The 20,538-nt window shown below is 45.5% G+C and overlaps 1 protein-coding gene across 2 annotated transcripts in view; it reads right to left on the bottom strand.

Annotated features, from left to right (window-relative positions):
- Nucleotides 1–20,307, bottom strand: part of fbxw7 (F-box and WD repeat domain containing 7) — a 58,060-nt gene extending 37,753 nt beyond the window's left edge. Inside the window, exons 1-4 of one of the 2 annotated variants that reach the window (XM_029850506.1) lie at nucleotides 19,801–20,307; nucleotides 10,911–10,987; nucleotides 3,568–3,816; nucleotides 2,920–3,441 (exon numbers count right to left, since the gene is read on the bottom strand). In XM_029850506.1, the coding sequence (XP_029706366.1) occupies nucleotides 2,920–3,441; nucleotides 3,568–3,747 (702 nt within the window). In that variant the 5' untranslated portion in view covers nucleotides 3,748–3,816; nucleotides 10,911–10,987; nucleotides 19,801–20,307. Of the gene's footprint in view, nucleotides 1–2,919; nucleotides 3,442–3,567; nucleotides 3,817–6,698; nucleotides 7,106–10,910; nucleotides 10,988–19,800 lie in introns of those variants that run through there. The other variant, XM_011612962.2, reaches the window with a different exon arrangement.
- Between the last annotated feature and the right edge of the window lie 231 nt (nucleotides 20,308–20,538).

Here is a 20,538-nt window from a genome sequence, read left to right as displayed (position 1 = left end):
GCCTCATGCCTCTCAGAGCAGTGGATTTTCTTTTCTTATTTATTTATTTTTTTTAAAAGGTGGGGAAAAAATAAAAACTGGTTGTTATGCAGTAGGTATAGCCTGTAATGCAGTGTGAGCACGTTGGCCAGAAGCTCTCCACAACCTGTGGCTGAGCGAGATCATTCTTAAATTGTGCTTCCACCTGGTGGCAGAGACTGGAACAACAACCTAATGATTGGCTATTTAATCTTTCTAAGATTCTTTCTAATCTAAGGAGAAAAATCAGTCAACCTGTATAATAGGACAGGCCAAGCACGGATTGCATGTGGATATCACATGTGTCCCGTTGCACTGCTCAAGAGAAATACATTTAAGAAATAGAGTCCTTTTTCTTAGGAATAACATAAGATTTTACTTTAGAAATCAATTAATCCGGCCGGTGGACGGGTGTGGGAAGATGAGAACACGAGTCTTTTGTGGCTCGTCTCTGCCTGTGTGACACAGTGTGTGGGAGAAGCCACCTACAATAAACAAGCTGCATTTTCTTTGCTAAAAAAATAAATAAATAACTGTAGGAATGGTAAAAACAAAACAAGAATTGATGCATCAAATTGTCAAATACTGGATAAATTAATCAGTTCTCACCCCCTTCCAACATGGACGGGGGGGCAGTTCTGTGGGTTTCAGAAAAAGTGAAATCCCCACAATCAGTATTATCTTTACCTTACACGTTTATAAGGTTATACTCTGGGAATCAGCTCATCGGACCGGGATCAGAAAGTTACGCTAACGTAAGATGAGCAGATGAAGCTAAGCTAATTCCTGTGATCCGAGCCTGGGCACCTGGAAAGCGGGAACACAATCTCCTCAGTGGAATGCGGTACAAGGCGCATCGAAGGCTGGATGACACGTAATGAGTCTTCAGCTCGTTGCTGCCACACAAGCCCCTCACACGTGTAGCTATTTGTGTTCGTACTTCTGCCTCGCATATGGTTCAGGAACAATATCGGCTAACAGCACATGTTCTGACACATTCTTGGCCCAAATGAGGAGGCCGACGCTCTGCTACAACCCTCATCTGACCCGCGCATGCTGAAGCTGTCAAAATGCAGATGGCATAGAGGCAAAGACAGTAATCATAAGACCTGGGAGAGCATGAATAGGACTCCTGATCTTGGATGATTGCAAAGCGAACCTGGAAGCCACCTTTAATTACAGAGCAGTGGAACAAAGTCTGATGTAGAAAAGCCTTAAAGAGTCTTCAGAGTCTCCTTCGAAGACTAAACCTGAACGACAATAGCTCTGACTGCAATGATTCATCCGAGGAAATCTGGGTTATGTGTAAGACTGGATGATCAAGTAAACTGTTGAATTATTCATTTTCATTGCGCCTTTGCTCTGACGGCGTTGCCACTTCCTCTACACCGAGATCCGCTCTAAATGTGACATACTTGCGGGTCGACTTCCGAAAAGCACGATTCATCGTTAGGTTTTACACGTCTCGCTTTCACTTTCTCCTGCTGTAGCTGCAGCTAAATCCATGGCGGAATGACATGTGCACAGTGGACACGGAGGCCAGCTGGCCCCTGCTGACAGCTGTCCGACATGGCGACAGACAGGAGAGAGCAAATTCAGACCTATATTTAGGTCGATATAGGATGATGTGGAAGGAGATGATGCCCTCGTTCCTGCGGAGCCACATCGGGTCCGCGAGACAGGAAACAGCTGTGCCGGTTAATGGAGACGGAGACAAACTGTCTTCCTCAGCAGTAATTAAACCTAATCGCTGCCGAGATGCCGACTGTTTGGATACATGTGGAGAGGCAGAACGGTGGCGAGCGACTGCCCTGCTGATGGGTGGATCACGTCTGAGGTCCTGGGTCGTGTCTGTTAGACCCTGGCACTGTTGACCAACTAAACACATTTTAGACGTATTCTTGCTGACAGCACGTCTTCTCTTGGCTTCATTTATTGGCAAACATGATATTGAAAGTTGCTGACAGGAGCCTGAAAAAGGTTCTACTTCTAGATACGCAGAAGAGAATTTCAGCCCCGATATCTGCTGACAGACTTTTGTTCAATCGGCTGCAAAAAATATGACGGTGAAAATATCAATACTTATAAAGTGAAGTGATAGAAACTTTCCTAGTAGCTTTTGCCATCGTCAACACTGTTCTGAGAACATCTCGACGGGCACTAATTCCCCACCAACCTGACGGACGCACAACTGTCAGTGCTGCGCTACATTATTCTTTTGAACCACACGCAATACTGACGAGGAAAGAGATAAACGACTTTTGGGCATGAAGCACTTCTGTCTCTCACAGCAGAAACCACACCGAGCGGCGAGAATGTGGGAATCATAATGTAATCATAATCATAAAGCACATAATCCTGCTAAAATAGTATAATGACAGTACTTGCTGTGAGCACACGCTGGGATGGATGTGTGGCACAAAGGCAACAATCCTGCTCCTTCAGCGAAAGCCATCACTAAGAATTAAACTAATTTTAGAGAGAAGCAATCACTCTGACATTTTAAATGAAGACATGGGAATGAGGCTGTCATGCATTTAAGTCATTAGAGGCTTCTCTGATCATCTCATTTGCTGTATTGGAAATGTAGAAAATGTAAATCAGTTGGGCAGGTTTGATTCGACTGTTGAAGCTGCAGTAGCTGGTTTTCGCCAGAAGAGGGGGCTGTTGTTTCGTGTATGCCGTACGTTGGCATTAGTCGCCCTTTGAGCTAATTCTAGCAGCATCCAGGTGAGCACATGCGCTTTTATTTGCTCGTGTTATCCTCACAAGAGCACCTGAGCTGCAAAAATGATCACTGCCACCTGTGACCTGATGGTGAACTGTTGGTCTGTGGATTATCCGCTTAAAAATGGAGCTATTCCAATAAAAAACTATTATGCAAACACCAGCTGTGCTTACCTTCTTGTTTGAAGAGCTTTGGTGTGTAGAACTGGAGTCCAGGTTGTTGTTGGGTGTAGAGACATTGTTCCTGAGAGAGGGAGACCGCAGCCCTTCCTCCCCTTCTCCTTCCTCGTCTTCCTCCTCCCTCCCACTCTCAGCTGAGTGTTCAAACTCATCACTGTCTTGGTCCATCTCCTCCTCGTCATCGTCCCCTTCTTCTTCCTCCTCTCCCTCTCCCTCTCCCTCATCCTCTCTTCCCCGCTCATCCCCGCCCTCAGTCCTCTCCTCCGTCTCGTCGTCCTCTTGATGGCTGCTGCTGTTGTTGTTCTCTTCCCCCTCCTCCTCCTCCTCCTCCTCTTCCTCAGCCAGGGACTGTCCCCGCAGCCGCCTCTGTCCTGTCCCCCACATCCACCGGGCACCTTTCTCACACCCGTTCACTTCATTTTGAGGGCCTTCTTCCTCTCCTTCGCCTTCATCACCTCCCCGACCGCTCTCTGCCCATGGTGCTTCTCCTTGGCTCTCCACCTGTGAGGCCTCCGGCTGCAAAAACCCAGGATCAGAAACACAAGAGCTCAGAGGAGCATGTTAAACCACAGCTAGCTAAAACTGCTTGTTTGCAGCCTTCCTGCACATATCAACGCTAGTTTCACCGCGGGACGCTCTCACCCTCTGCTGCAGCTGCTCTTCCTCCTCCACCACCCGGTTCATGTGCTCATCCTCATCGCCCTCGTCTGCCGCCTGCTGAGGCGCCCGGGCTGTGGACGAGGCGTTACCTCGCACGGCCGGACCCCCCGGTGCCCGACTCCGCCTGCTGCTGCTGCCCCCCGACAGCAGATCCTGGTTCATTTCCAAAAGCCAGCTTGCTACCTCCTGGACCTTCGCTAGGCTGTCTGATGATGAGAAGGGCTTGGCATTCTGTGAGAAGACAACAGAACAGAAGAAACCAGTGAGCAATCATGAACAAAACCTATAGAAAAGGTAAATAACAGAATACGTTAACATATACGCTACACTTATTTTCTTTAATTAAAGCTGGGATGAGCCATCCTTTGGTGAATCTTGGACCGCATTTATTAGCGCTCAGCAGCACACGAGGAAAAGGGTAGGAGTGATTGTGTTTGGCTTCAGATCACACAGCTTCGGACGGCCAGAAAGGCCTTGAGAGCGACTCGTGTTCCAGCCTCCAACAAAGCCAATGAATAAAGTCCAATCTGTCAAACTGGAAACCAAGCAGGGCTTAAATGTAATAGAAGCAGGAGCAATTATCTAAACTTGTGTACTCCGCAGTGATGGTGATCTGGATGAGTCAATGCAGGAGTCTGTTCCAAAGCACTGCACGTTTCAAGCCTTTAATGGCAGCTACAGGCACATTTTATCAACACATTTTTGCTTTCTTTAAAACTCAACTATGATGTTTCAGACACTGTGATACACAGAGAATCTCACTGAATACATAATCGAGCACAGGCTCAGAAATACCAGAAAAAAAACCCGGAGTTTTCATGCTCAGATCGCCCTTGTTCTCCAGAGCAGGTATGAAAGGTTTACTGGCAGGCACTGGGGGGGTCACGTCAATATGATGGTCATTAAGTAAACTGCATAAATTCATTCAAAATTGATTTATTTACTTTGGTTTTCTCAATTTCTACAATAACACAAGAGGGATGTGCCTCTTGTATAACCGTGGAGAATTGTTTTTCTGTCTGTTGAAAATAATCTGGGTTAATTTAGCTTTTAAAAGATGCCAATGGGCTTTTAAAATACCCGCATGAGGTTTCATGCTAATCTTAACTGTGACAAATTATGGATCAGCTATGCAGGCTGCTATTCCATATCTCCTCGACGCACCGCGTGCAAGATGAGAAAATATTTTCGGAAGGCTCACATCGTTTATCTGTCTCAGGGAAAACCATTTGCTTTGACCTTGAAGGAAAAGTCACCGTCCCTTTTGTGAGGCTTCTCTCCGTCTCTGCTGCACAGTCCCGGTGTGGTGGTGGGAAGCATTAGACCTATCTCGGATTGCACAGCCCCTCTCGGGACCGTCGGTTCATTGCTACCAGCTCAGAAGAGGAAGGCTATGAATAGCAGGAGTTGTCTCAGCCTTTTACCAGAACCGGCCGGGGTTCTGTGCCGTATTTCCCAAACGCAGCATGAAAAGTGTTTGTTGCTTCAACACTCGGGAGCACTGATGAAGCAGTGCAAATTCAACCCAGCTTTGATTAATGCCCACCATTTCCTGACTAAAACCCTTAGAAACAGACAGAAAAGGATTTCTGCACGTCGGCTGGTACATGCATGAGAATTGAAGCTTTCAATTGGCGTTTCCTGAATACTCAGACGTGAGGAGATGGAATCTCGAGGTGAATAAAACGTTGGGAGATATCACGTCTGTCAGTTATAAATCCTTATTCTCAGTCCTGGAAGAGATAAGGGAGCAAAAATAGCCTGTTTGGGTTTCGCCAGGTGTGAATTGGGTGGTGCAGAAACAGAAACTCAGATATTCTCTTGTAATTTAGAGGGTTATTACACACGAATCTGGTTTAATAATCACTGCAGCTTCCCTCTTTACTCTGCTCTTATGAAAATTGCTTAAAAGGCGACATGACGACAGTCTGAGGACAGGCACCAACAATATCCATTGGAAGATGTGCAGCATTAAACCTGATCAAGACACGTACGTCACATTAAACAATGTACATTAAACAATCCCATGGCAACGCTACAACACAGATGTGCCACAAAGACTGGGTTATGGTTAAACTGGGTGATCCAACATTTACCATTTCATGAGAATAGTTGTTCATGGCTAAAGTCTGAGAGACGAGTGGTTTTAAAGTAACGATTCCCGTGGATGTGAGAAAGAGCGACGCCAATGATGAGAGCGGCCATAGAAGTGGCTCCATCATATTAAGGCTACAGGAAACAGATAGCACATAAACCCTGCTGAGAATACGGGTATAAAAATACAGGACCGAGCCGCACAACCTCAAATAGCAACGATAAATCACACCGATGTGGCCTTTAATAGAACAGCGCCAGAGTGCGTAGAAACACTGGAGAAATGTCTGTCGGCACAACGTGGCAGCGGATCCTCATTCAGCACATCAATTCTACAGGATTTCTACCCAATCTGCAAATTTTATGAATGCACTGTAGTTGCGCAAACCTCCGTTTCTTCAATTCAATGCGGAAGCTGTGAATGGACCTATTCTGGGGTGCCCTGAGATAACGCAGCGAAAACCCAAAGGTCATTGGGTTCTATACTGCAAACAAAGAGTAACAAGAAAAAAAAAACACTTTGAAAGCTGCTAGTTCAACAGAAATGGCCTAAACTCAATGGCAGGGCTGCTATGAAAACCATGTACATGAGAGAGAAACAGGGACCCTTGGAGCCATGACAGTGACACCGGTGTTACGGCAAAAAAAAAACGCTGATTCTTAAAAAGTCTTAAACAACGTCGTCGCCGATTCCCCTGGGCTTTTCTCCAGTTAGACTGGCTACTGCTAATTAGCTTATCTCAATCACTGGTAATATAATGTGACAGCCTTCAAAAGTTATCAGATATAGTTTTAGCTTTAAATGCGCCATTTATTTACAAAGCCACGAAGTCATTTTACACACAGGGAGAGGGTGTGATTTGATGTCAACTGTACTGTTGCAGAGTAAAGATTATAAATAAAACTGGGTTCTGCATGTGGCCAAATACTTCCTGCACGGCACATGACCCGAGGGTTCCTGGAATAATCTCACAAAACCCATTTAACAGAGGGCACAGATGGGACCGTGGCGGCGTTACCTTTGGCTGAGGAGGGCAGCCGGCGGCCAGCCGCTGCAGCTGCTCTGAAGTGTGGCTGGAGAAAAGATCTGAGCAGCACACGGCGCAGCCGAGTCTCTTCATCAGAGAGGAGATGATGCTGCAGCCACAGCCGCACATCGACTTGCTCATTAATGTACCGAGACGGGTTAGAAGACGCGGGGACGGGCAGGGGGAAAAAAAACCCAGACTGGTCTGCAAGCTGAAGCCACTTCCTGGTCTTTGCTGCGATTCCCCGAGTCCTCACAGCCGATTCCTCTTCTGTGATGTATTCCACATGGTGCTGAGCCACAGGTACTCCATCAACGAGAGCAGACCGACTTCACCTGCTGTTAACGCAACACAAATACTGATCCTCACCTCGATCCACGCAAACATGCACCACTGAGCACATTTTTCAGGTCCACTTCACTCTTGATTGCTTCCCACTTATTCCCCTCCCTATGCTGTACTTTCTCTGAACAGCACACACCTCCCCTTGTGAAAACACTCCCATCCACAAAACACTTTCCTCTGATGCTGAAAATAATACCCAGGATGCATCACATGCCACCAAGACTATCAATTTCCACCCATTTTTCTCTCCACTCCTTCGGCTGCTGTGCAACGAGGATGCTATCCCCGCTAATGCTGCTGCCACAACTATACACCACCCTACACACACGCGCGCATGCACACAGACACACACACCACCTCCAGCCACCCCGGGAGTAAACCACTCAGACCGGGTTCCTCCAACTTGCCGATAAAAAGTGCGTCCCTCATATGACACTGAACTTCCTGGTTATTGAGGAAGCAGAGGAGAGATTATTCTAAGAAATCCAAGCCACTCTGCATGCACCAGAGGAACCGTGTAGCAGAACACAGGGTGGAGGCGGTGGGGGAGGGGCCCATTGTAGGCATTTAGGAGATAAGAGCGGAGCAGACAGGAGTGTCATGGTGATCATCAGTCAGTGCCGTGAAGACGCATTATGAAAATTGGTGAAACTTGGAAGTTTCTGAAGGATGAAGATACAGATATTTAAACCCAATAACAATAGAATAGGATGATACACGCAGCTATGGAGCTCCTACGATGAGTGATATCTGCAGGTCTGTGGTTGATACTGGGTAAAGCCTCTGGAATTAAAGTGCAGGTTGTTTCATTGCCAGGCTGAGATTACACATCAACTCATCTCAAATGCTGCACAGCGCCGAGCCACACGACCGTTATCGAGCACAGAAGCTAATAGTTACCAGCGCCGATGAAACCTCGAGGCCTTGAGGAGAGAGTAACGACGGCAAATCAAAGACAGGTTGACTGTGAACTCTATATTAGTGTCTTCCTCTTAAAGGAACAGCAGCAGTTTGTTACTTATTGCTCAGAAATAATGGCAGTTATTGTTCCTGGATAATAGACTTTACAGAACTGGATTTCTCCACACCTGCTTCTTTCGAGCGCATTGACTTAATAAAGATTAACAACCGATCAGGTTGCATCATTAAGAGCAACTATGTGGAGGAAAAACAAAACATTTTTGAATTCAGACTGCATCACATGCACTTTCATCTACAGCAAAGTAGGAAAAAACAACCCATTATTAGATGCGCTTCCTAAATAAATGGACGGAAGTCCTTGAATATGAGCCGACTTTATTTTGAACAGCGTCTCCTTCATTTATTGCAGCAGAGAATGGAAACGAAGCGGTGAAGAAGCAATAATTCGTGACAGAAAGTTGCGTTGTTCAATGAACAATGTTGATGTGCAGATACCAGCGGTGCTAAAGGTGACACCTGCTTGAGATTCACTGCACCACAGATTTTCTAAAACATTGAGCTGCCAACTACGTGGAAAATGAGCACATCTGCAGAAAAACACAGAGGACGGTAGCACCGAAGGACAAAGTGTTGCACTAACACAAACACCCTTTGTCACGGCAAATGAAGCACAAACATTATAGAGATGACTCGACATTTACATATCTATTATTTTCCACACAGGTTCGAAAAGAGAAGGAAGGAAGAAAGGATATCTCGGTCATTAATTATGAATTTTGCTTTTTGCAAAGTGTCGGCTTACAGCTTCGGTATCGATCCTAAAGCAGATTCAGTGCACAGCGGCGGGGATTCGGGGCCGAATGACACGGCTTACGTAGGATAAAATAAATAGGTGGCATCAAATCCCAGTAGGTCTGTTAGATGAGATAACACTATTAGTATTGATAAAGGCATTCGAAATTCTGGACAAACAGTTTTGAGGGGAGGACGGCACGACATTGACCATCTTCATGGCAATTTTAGAGGCAAACGGCCATCTTTATTATCTCTAAAACAAATAAATAAACGATCGAAGGCAGCAACTGAAGCAGAGGTCAAAGCAGCCCATTGGAACCGTACCTTCACAGCATCAATGCATCACCATTATATGCTAAACCATTATATACTAAAGAATAAGTGTGTAATTAAAATATATATATATAGAACATATAAGGCTTACTACTTTGTAGTAGTTTGTCACTCAGCAATTCCTCCGACTGCGCACTTTTGAAATAAAAATCACCAGTGTCAGCTTGTATCCTTCTGTATAAAGCCTAAAAAAACACGCCTTTCAATAACTTCACTGATATTTATTCTATATAATAAAAGACATTTGAAATCATAGATGTAGACAGGGCAGATCCACTGACTGCGCTGCCCTCTAGCGGCCAAAGACTGAAAACTCAGAGCCGGCTGCAACAACCACGGAATTTAGCATTGCTTCAGACATTTCATATGTATATCTATTTAATGTGTAAGGTTAAGAGAAGCAGAGTCAAATATACATTGGAAGAAGTTTATGTTGCCCTGACACAAAGCCATTCCCTGTTTTCAACAAGATCTCTGAGGTGTGAGCAACCACATATTAACCACACCCTGCATACGCACGTCCACACCCATGTTATGGTTCAAAAAACCACCCAAACACAATATCTGATTTCCTCAGGTCATAATGCAATATTACATAACACAGCATTGACCTCTTAACCTCATAAATGATCATATCCTTTTCTCATGTTTATTTGGAGTTGAAACTAATCATTATCATTTTAAACTATGACCTTAAACTTCCTGATTATTGGCCACATTCCTATGTGCTTTTGTACCTTTCACGAAGTGAACTGTCTGATATTCTCTTGGGCAGAAGGTGTTCTGAATTATTTACAGGTGAGTGGTGATGACGTGGTGACACGGGCGATTATTAAATCCTTAGTCTCCTCTGAAAGTGTGTTTAAGAAGCAGGTGGAGTGCTGAAAGGATCTGTGAACAGAGCCAGGTTACGCCTTGGGGTATTACTTCAAAATATAGGAATTACATTTCATACCTGGAATAGTGATGGTGATCCATATTTGTTTTCCAAATCATGCATCCATCACCATCATTGCCAATTATTCAACCCTCATGTCGATATCGAGACTCATTTAACAGTTTACAGGAGACAATGTTAACATTTTGACACTCGAGCCAGCGCCTTAAAAATGCAGCAGCGGCGCTGCTACGTGCTATCGCTTTACCTTTAATTCACCTGCACGTGCCAACATGATGAAATATTCAAGACCGTCTCGTTGACGGCTTTAGAGACAAATTCCCACAGTGTCGAGGAGCATTAAAGGCATCATAGAAAACATCAACTCTAAGGATATAGATAAGCAAGTTGAAGCTTTTGCTCACGTCCCTCCCACTGGGATATCTTTTCCATTTCCCTTGCTGAACTTTAGCTTAGATATCCCCTTTAAACGACACTGAATATTCGGGAGGATGTTTTCGCTTTGTCATGAAACAGTGGTAATCGAGAAGGCGAACAAAAGGTTACATGAACCCCAACGAAGGAAAGAACAGTAACACTGAGGTGACATTAATATCATGGGTATTGCGCCTGAAATAACACAAGCTACAATAAGCAAAGATGGCACAGCGATGTCTTAAATATTTGACAGGGTTCACTGCAGGATTAAGGGGATTAGCGAAACATGCTAGTTGTGCTACCATGTTAGTTAAAGATTTGCAAAGAACCTGATAAATGAAACATTACACCAAAGAATTTTTTTTTATCCCTGACATACATGTCTGCTTCTAAGACAAGAAACCCTACTGATCTAACCAGTGCGTAGGCCTACAGAAGCTGAATCAAGAGAAATAATACATAGCCAAGCCCACATGGTTGCAGTGTTTACTCACAGTTCTATCTGTCCGTCTTTGTTGAGGCCACAATCGGTCTTCTCAGCTCCCGGTGCCACTCTAAGGGCCGAATCTTTCTGCAAACAAAGAGAGAAAAGCCTGTCAGTGCATCTACCTCACAGGTCTTCCAAGGGTTAACAGGCCAACGAGCCATATGGATCGCGAGAGGAGACGGCGGAAAAGCCATGGCAGCTTGGTGAGGTCGCTGGGAATTTACCACGTGGCCTCAGGAACTAGACAGGACACTCATCTGCTCTTCATGGGTCTGCCAAAAAACAACCTTCATCTTACAAACCTGGCTGGGGATGCAACACCTGCATCAGTGAGTCACCACCTCTGGTGCGTCAGCCCTTCCTGTGTTGTCTGACAGGAAGTTAACTGGAGGCTGCTGCCAAGCCGGGCCAGAGAGGGGCACCTTTTAAATAATGAGGCCTTTGACAGCCTATCACTTTATCTCAAACGGTATTGCAACAGCAAAAACTTGTTTTCTAACTCTCTCCACAAAGAAATGTATTCTGCCCTTGCAGTGCAGTAGAACCCGGATTTACTGCCCTTTGGTGTCAAAGCAATTATTTTATCTTTTTGTGCTCACAATATTGGGGTTCCAGCTATGCCGCTTTCCTTAATCCTCATCTAAATTGCACTGTCAGCCCATTCGACGTATTACTGCGGTGAAAATGCTGATCGTGTATCCGATGCATTAAAAAATGGCTTTCACAGGCTTCGCGTTCTTATTATTATGTTCAGGGAGGACAGGAGAAATCCAAGTCTCACAGCAGCTATAATCCTCCTAAACCAATCCATATGTTCAACTGTTAAAACTCTCAACATTCAATCAGGACTGCAGAGAACACCACAAAGAGGATGGCTTATTTTGTACCCAAGGGTATCATTTGTCAATGAAGAGGTTAATATACAGAAAAGTGTATTCAGACATGGGAGACGGGATTATTGGTTGGAGAAGCAGCCTGGAAGCGTGATTTGCCTCACCAGACTGGACCATTCCGCTGCATTAAGAGGCTGGCGGTGGAGAAAATGGGATTCCAGAGTTTTGACGCAAACAAAACTGGATACGGACCTTAACTTCTGGGAAATGAGCAGATGCCCAGACGGGCCGTCCAGCTGTTTGACATCCGATAACCGTGAGACAAACGCAAAGGCCGAACAATCGAGCATTCTTACGGGCTTTATCGGCAGGAGGGCTGCGAAAATCAAGCCTCTTCGTTGTGTAATGATGTGGTACGGAGAGACCTTTGCAAAGCTCCAGATGTAGTGGAGGGGGGGGGGAGGGGTGTAGCAGATCATCTGTGACAAGATCGTTTTTAGATAAAGAGGAGCACGCCACAACATGAGGATAATTGAATATTGTCCTGCTCTGTTTCATCTTCCACCACTTGTGTTATGAAACAAGACAACATCAAACTGCCATCTTCTGACAAATATGTATCTGAGCTGCGGATCCAAACAGGAGAAGACGGGGCGCAGGTAGCGTAAACGCACCGTCTGACTGCGCCCGGAGGAATGCGAGTGCTGCGTGTCCTGGCCCCCGTTTAGCTGGACTCCTTTCTGGCCCAAATATGAGACAACCACTGGGTTACGCAACCGCGTTCAATGAACAAAATCACAGATGTTATCCTGATTTGATGTCCTCTCTAACCCAGAGCAGGAGTCTGAGGCAACTTGAGGGTAGTTTAAACACAACCATAAAGCAGAGTAGCACACGTTGGAATGGAATTTGGCTGCAGCATGCCCGATGAGTTCCAATGATTTACATCTTTACGTGACAATTTGTTGCATAAAAAGGCAAAATTTGCAATCTATGGCCTCACGAGACTCCGACACCGTCACATAAAAGTGAAAACTATGGACTCACTATGACTCACAGCAGTCCTTTGTCCATGGCTGTAACGCCCAGCTTTGCATGTGCAAAATAACACTCAGCCACTTCTGCAGCGGCATAAAATAAATTAGAAATGAGTCTACTTCCCTGGTATGCATGCTGCTACTCTCTAGAGCTTCTGTGAGTACGTGTACGCAGAGATTGCTACAGTGACGTGACTTGAGCGCGCTTTTGTCAAAGGAATACATTCACTTTCCAGAAAAATGTTGCATAAACACGGCCCAAATCTCAGAAGATTGCCTTTAATTCCTGCTACAGGTGGGAACGCTGAGTTTAGCTGTGTTCTCACACGCTGCTGACGCTGATTACAGCAGGTACTGTTTTATAACAGTGACCCGTGTAGAAACTACTGCAACAACATATTTTCAAAAGGCTTCTTGGCCAGAGGAATCTCTGCCACTTTCCAGCCTTCTGCACATGTGCTGTTTTAGTTATTAAGTTGAGGATCTGTCCGAAAGCAGCTGCAACCTGGCCGACGGTGCAGACAGAATGAAAGGCGGTTCATAAATCACCGCTGGAATGCAGCCTCATTTCCTCCTCTAACCCCACCTTTTCAAGCGTCTTCTTCCACAGATTCCGTCTGCATCACACTAGCGAGGCTTAACGGCGATGATCGCGGCGCTCTCCAGAACCCAGCCCGTGTTGTACAGGACAGAACGCGTGTGGACTCTGGCTCAGGCTTCAGCCGTGCTGAAGGAAGTAGGAAAATATAGAGAACTAAAATAGCAGCAAAATCAATTTATCATCCTTGTTCTTCCTCAGGCTGATGATTCAGGTGCGTTCAAATTTGGCCTGCATGAGAACTATATGAAGGGCGGGTGTACGGTGGGAATCATAAACCACCCCGAACTGGCAGAACATCAACAGTCTTGACACCACGTTGCCAGGAGTTCAAAGGCAGCGATATTTTTACCCCCGTGCCACCGTGCTGTCGGCCTGCTAAGTGTTGTGGCCAGCATGTTGGAACGTGCCGTCCGGGGGGGGGCAGCCCCTTCTGTCGAGAGGCTGTGCAGCAACTTAAGGAAAGCCTGCTGGTGCTCAGGGATGCGCAGCGTTATCTGCAGCTCTGCAGACCGCACTTTGAAGTGAGCCTGAGCCAATAACTCAGCTGGGAAGGCATAAGCGGGCGTAGAGCGGGCAACAAATGTTTATGATTACAGCGACAGCAGAGGAAGTCAGACGAGAGGGTGTTCGGCCTCTTTTTCCTCCAAATCTTTTATTATTTTTATTTGAAAGTCTCTGGTCCTTCAGGAGGTGATGAAGGACCCATCTGGCAGCCACGTGCTGGACTCCACTGGACTGAAGGATTGTCCGAGAGAAATTAAAGAAAGTGAATCGACAGGCTGGTTCGCCGGCTCCTTCTGTTGAACTCTACCTTGAAGATTATCCCCTCTAATAGATTTAAAGGCACTTTAGCTAAGCTGCCAGCTGCCTGCGTCCCCGGCGGAAAGCCACCCAGGTCAATTCACAGAGAGGATATCCTACCATGACAATGTAACACATTCCAATAATGCCTCTAATTCTTTATCACACCCAAACAATTCATTACTAAACTGACACTGTAGGATATATTTATTATGTCAAAAATGCTTTTTCAGCGCGCTTGAATTTGTCGATAGAATCGGATTCAATTACATTTTGAGCCAAAGCGCGAGTCAACCCACTTTAATTTGGATAAACAGTAAATAATTTATCCAAAAGTCAGAATGTGGGCCAGCGAGCTGGGCTCGATGCGACTCGACGCGCACGAGCGCCGCGCTCTCCTCCTCCTCCTCCCAATTCAGGTTTGATAGCATCTGTCGTGTACCGAGATCGATTAGAAAGGATATAGCGCCGCTAAATTAAACTGAACGCCAAATAAAAACAAGTCACTGAGCTTTGATTAATATTTATCCCATAAGAAATCCACGTGCAAATAAACAGATGGAGTCTATAATTTCCTGCTGATTGAATTCAAGTTTTTAAAAAAAACTAAATAGAAAAGCCAGTAACAACCAAGCCATCGAGGGAAACGTCTGGTCTATTATTAACCTTAGCCGAGCCAAAGTATTTAGCTTTGAAAGCTCTAAGAGGAAATGTATCATGCACTATCTTTCTGTTTGGTAACATCACTTGACATCCACTTATGGCACATTTCCCACAAGCCCACAGGCTCCAGGCGCTTCCAGTGGAACACGGTTAAAACAAGAGATAGCGCTGACATTGTTCCGCACCCCCATCCTCACGAGCCCTTTAATCGCCCACCCAAAGCAGGGCTTTTTCTGATACTCAACTTAATTTCAATCGGCGTTTCCTCGATATTTTGCGTGAATTCCCGACTGTTTGAGGGGGCACTGATCCAAAATAAGCATCGAACACTCCGTGGGGTCATATCTGAGAAAGAATGAGGATGCACAACCACAAAGTACTGAATAAAATCACAATGGAAACCCAAGCCTGGCGAATTTCTAAAGTCTGCTCAGGCCTTCTCGGACCACAGGACAGTGGGAAACCTCCGAAGCACACAAGAGAAGCCCCCGCGCACAAAGACGGTCGTTTCCATGCCAACGAGACCTCTGCTAGGAGATTCCTCCTTTCAAGCGGTCTTCATCCAACACCTCCGCTGCAGTCTCAGAGACTGGTGGGTTCTCAGAGGCGATGAGTTGTGGGTGGCGGCGAAGAGACGCAATTGTGTTAAAGCGAGACGAGAAAAGGTCTGAGCCGAAGGCTCAAGAGCCTCTGTGGACGCGGGGTCTCTCCTCGCCGCTGCTGTAATACGCTGAAAAATGTGTCAGACGCCAGCGTGGACGCGAGTTCCATTCCCCGACGGGTGAGGAGGGACGTTAAAATAATGATAAGAACCACGACAGGACAGGCAGGCCTTCCTCGAGAGCCCTTCTTAAAACATCCATTATTAACTTGTTGCGACACAAACTGTGACTTTCTCGCGACGCGCGCTGCATCAAAGCGTCGTGCCTGGAAGATTACTCCTCCTCGTCATTACCAAACTCACAGCCACGGAGCCGAGCACTGAATTATTAACATGCTGCCTGTGCCTCACAGAAGCAGAGAGGAGGACAATTCACCACAGAACGCGGCGCATTCGGCTGTAAACATGCATTAAACGTTCATTAGGACGTATCAAAGGAGAATGCCGAGAGGCGGCACAATTAATTCATAAATCCAAAGCATTAAAAATGAAGGAGCTAAACATGGAGGGGTGAGTCAACTCACAGCTAAAAGTGGAGTTTAATTCAAGGACCTTGGCTGTCAGTGGAGATGCGATCAGAACTCTGGATGAAAATATGCATTTGTTGTCCTAATCCTGCCAAAAAGGACATATTAAAGTGATTGGACGCCATATAGGCTCCACTACTTCCTGTCAGCAGGCTAGTAGTGCAATGCTATTATTACCAAATAAGTATCTCTCCGTTTCATGACTTTCAATAGACAAACCGGAACTCTCTAGGGAAGTCCACATCATGTTCCTGCAGCAGGATCTGCAGAGTTTCTCGTTCCGCAGCCACCTTGGTATTTAAGATGAACAAGATTTGAGCAACACGGAGATTTGAGCAACTTCAGGTCCGTTTGCTGCTGCTTGGATTTTTAAAAGGGTCGGTCGAGTTTAGGAAAAGAGACTTTTGGACACCGATGCAGAGAAGAAGCTTTAATATCCCTCTTTCATTGATCTCACATGCATCCCACACACGGTGCTGATGGCAGCAGGCTAGACACTCTGAATCTGCTTTCCTAATCTCACTGCATCTCCTTTTTGTGTCTTGTAACGTTGAACAAGTCCTCATATTCCACTCATTCCTGTCCTCTTTCACCAGTATCTACTTTTAAGACGGCCTCTCAACTAGATCAACCAGGAAAAACGCCAAACAGCCGAGAAATGGAACCGCGCCCCCCAGTTTGGCTGCACTTTTATGTCTAGATTTTCCATTTTAAGAACAAAGCGAAACAGACTGGTGGCTTCTCTATTTGACCCGACTCCCCTTTGGCAAAACGAAAAGAAAAAAAAATCACAGGTCATGTCATGAATCACTCATTAGCCAAATGCCTCTTTATTTTTCACTACATAGTGGTTTGGGCACCGACAGGCCTGGACGGGGGCCCATTCAAATCAGAGCGCACTCGCTGCATCACCAAAGCACTCCACTTTAACACAGACGCCTCTCTCTTGGTTTCTAATGTTTCTGGGCCCAGCAACTGCCTCCAAGTGCATCAGCCAGCTGCACCCTGACACCCTTGTTGACTTTTGGTGTTCGAAAAGCCGCCCAAACGCAGATGTTCGCGTTTCTGACGTGCGTCACTGTGGTTGGGGGGCGGGGGGGGCTGCACCGTGTGTGAACCTGAGTTCCCCCGTGGTGGCTACCGTGCCGCTAGTCCCATTTCTGCTTTTTATTTATGACGTTTCCGGGTTACAAATCACATCTGTCCCCATCACCACATCCAGTCATAACAAGTATCTTTAAAATGTGAAAGAACTCCGGTGGAAATTGAACAACCACCCCTTACGTGCACGCCCCCGTGCAGCTATAAAGTTGTATTAGACCCCTGCTTCGAGTGAGTGTGGTGGATTCGAGTATCTGGCCCACCCACTTGGTACAGTTTCCACCACAGTGGAAGACGCCGGATGCCCGGTTCCACTCGTACCTACGCCCGACCCCTTCGCGTCTGTCAATACGGGCTTCAGTGGCAGGACGGAGGAAATCTAAAGTGTCCATGAGAATGGTTGGGAGAAGGCCCTGGGGTCATGCACGCACTGTGGGAATATGAAACGTTCTGTAAACAAGCCCAAAGATACCCCCCACCGACCAGACACTGCTGCAGTAAAACACACATTTCCGTATTACAATTCATTGTTGACATCTGCTGAAGCCCTTTTCTACGAGAACTTGTTGAATGCGGCCGAATGAAGAGTACCAAAGGAAAGATAACAAAATGATGAAATATTCATTATACCCGCTGCCCGCATTAGTTTAACACTTTCAAAGCGTCCCCTCGGTGCATCTATACAGGAAAGGCTTTTATGATGTTGTGGGTATAATTAGAAAAGTAAACAATAAAGTCTCTGTCCACTGACTGCATGTAAATATGTCATGTGTTATATCATGTGGTCAGAGCTTCGCAGAAGCCACTTCAAGCTGCTCCTGGACGGGAGCAATCCTGAAGTGGTGTCTCCTTAAGCACATCCAACCCGTGACGAGTCCCGTTCTTTCCCCTGCGAACAAGCGTTTGCTGTGAAAAGCGACTCGCATTGATGTTAAAACAAAAAGAGTAGTGTTCATATTTCACCAACGCTTCTTCTCTAAAGTAAGAAAAAGCATCCAAACAAGGAAGCGCCACTGAAATTTGAGTTGTTTGCCTCATCAGAAGTCAATAAGTATGGATTTCCCCCCGTAGTTACTGTGTTTCACTTAATCTGGTCCGGTAAATCCGATCCTCGGATGCATGAATCCACCCAGGCGCTAACAAAAGGCTGGCATCACACTGTACTTTAAAACTCTGGTGTTGCAATATTTTCAGACAATCTGTTGCAAGAAAAGTGCAGCCTTTCTGAAAGTAAGCAACAAAAGAGGCTCCACGTTATAGAGCTCACAAACTAAACTCCCACAAACGCTACCAATCGGCTCCAGCTATATATTCTGTTGCTAACTAAGGGGCATTAGCATCAGAGCGACTGCAGAAATTCCATCACATACAACTAAACTCGACAGGGACCCTTATGTCGTGAAAGCCGTCACAAACGCCCTGTGTGCATGCTTGCATTGCTGGGAGTGACAAGACCTCCGCTGGCTCTCTGAAGGTTTCGTCTGTCACACAAAATAAGTAAATGAAACGCTCTTATCCAGGGTTTTACAGGAAGTCTTTGATGCAAAGCTCAGGCATGAAACAACAAGTGTGTTATCGGTTAAGGTATATCCGTGTGGGTAACCCTTTTCTACACAAATACCACATTCCTGTCATGCTGGGTCAAAATGAACAAAGCCAGATCCAGTCAGACAGGGAAGTATTTGGGATTTTTCTGGGGGGAAAAAATCTAAAACAGAGGTTGTGCTAAGACTCGGGTTTGTTTCATGTAGGCAAACAAGGAGCAAAAGACCTTAAGTGTTTAAGGGAAGGGAACGGCTATCACACAATACTGTTTTCAGCCCAAAAGGGTGTTAACTCTGCGACTCAATAAGTCGATGTGTGTCAACATGACAGCCTGGTTATTGATCATTTAGGGGTAAGACCCATTCTCACCCTTCTTCTGCAGTGCAACACCTGCAGTCATCGCATCTGCATCGATTAAAACGACTAAAATGACCCCATGACAACAACCTGGCATCGCATGGGTATTATTTAAATAAGACAGACATTACCCAACAAATTCTTAACTCATGAAACAGATCAATTCCAAAAAAAATGAAACACTCGGTGAATGCAATAACAAAAAGCTCGGAAAAGTTGCTAAAACATGTTTATATTAGCATGTAGTCTCAGTCAAATAGAAACCTCTTATAAAACTATAAACCTGCACTTTATAGGGGAAAAACTTAAGATTCTGCACTCAGGCAAACATAATAAATGTGGTCTGCAGCAAAAAAGCAACTAGTTCGTTCAACCCAAAACCTATATACACAGTTTCTTAGTAAAACGTCGAGACCGAGCGAGTTATATGAAAAAAAAAAATAAGGTTTATCCTGACTGAACTTGCACGTTGTCGCACTAAACTATCGGTTCAGTCTCTGGAAAATAACCGTATTCTTAAAAAGTGTGTTAAATCGGGTACTAAACCAGATCAGATCACAGAGAAACGGGTCACTGTGTTCATTAGCATTAAAACGAATGTGAATCTGTTGATCTCATATAAATCTTTTATACATTGATACTACTGTAGTTGGCTACGATTGTCATTGCTAACAGTTCAGCGAGCTACTAGCTGGCTAATGCTAGGCCCGGTTCGCTTCGATATTCTCATGTAAGGATCTTGCACCTTGTTTACTGTTTACAATCACTTACCCCAGAAATGTTGGGAGGAACAAAGACAACGGAGGTCTCCGGAGATCCTATCCGGTTGCTTATCTTAAACAAGTTGTCCGCTGAGGTTTGCTAAGGCTAACAATCACAGGGTCCAACGAGGTTAAAGGGTCCTTCTACGATTCTTGGTTTCCCACCAGGGGTAGTTGGTGTCTGACTCTAACTCGCATGAGCTATCGCAGCTAGCATGAGCTGCTAACTAGCCGCCGTAGGGCGATCTAGCTTCAACCAAGTTGATGTAAGGTTAGCATGCTAGTAGTAAAACACCGCTAACAGTGGGCACTCAGTCAAATTCAGGAGAGTATTATGGTCGAACCCCTGCCTCGGTTACTTAACTAAAAGATATACGATAGCCTGCCACTACTACAGGAGAGGCAACGCATCCAGTGAGTCCAAACAGCGTGCCACCAGAGGATAAATCCGCCGTTTACAACCCCTTCTGCAACCACCAGGTTTGTTCGTCTCCCGACTCTTCACCGACTGGAGAGAATGGATGTCGCAAAATGATGATGACACGGTTTTGTTTGCGACTGGGCGCTTGATTATGACGTTTTAAGAGGCTCCTGATCGCGTCATAAAATTATTGTGGGATACAGTAAGTTTTATTTTTTTTAAAAAAAGCTTTAATTCTGGCATGGTTTATTAATTGGGGTTTTTATCTCCTGAAACTGTTCAAAATGTTCAATTTTTAGTCCTTAAAAGCAGGATAATGAGCCTCTT

Source organism: Takifugu rubripes, chromosome 17 (genome assembly GCF_901000725.2).
Source record: "Takifugu rubripes chromosome 17, fTakRub1.2, whole genome shotgun sequence".
Lineage (NCBI taxonomy): Eukaryota > Metazoa > Chordata > Actinopteri > Tetraodontiformes > Tetraodontidae > Takifugu > Takifugu rubripes.
The sequence above is the reverse complement of the archived record's forward strand: the minus strand, read 5'-3'. Positions and strand labels throughout refer to the sequence as shown.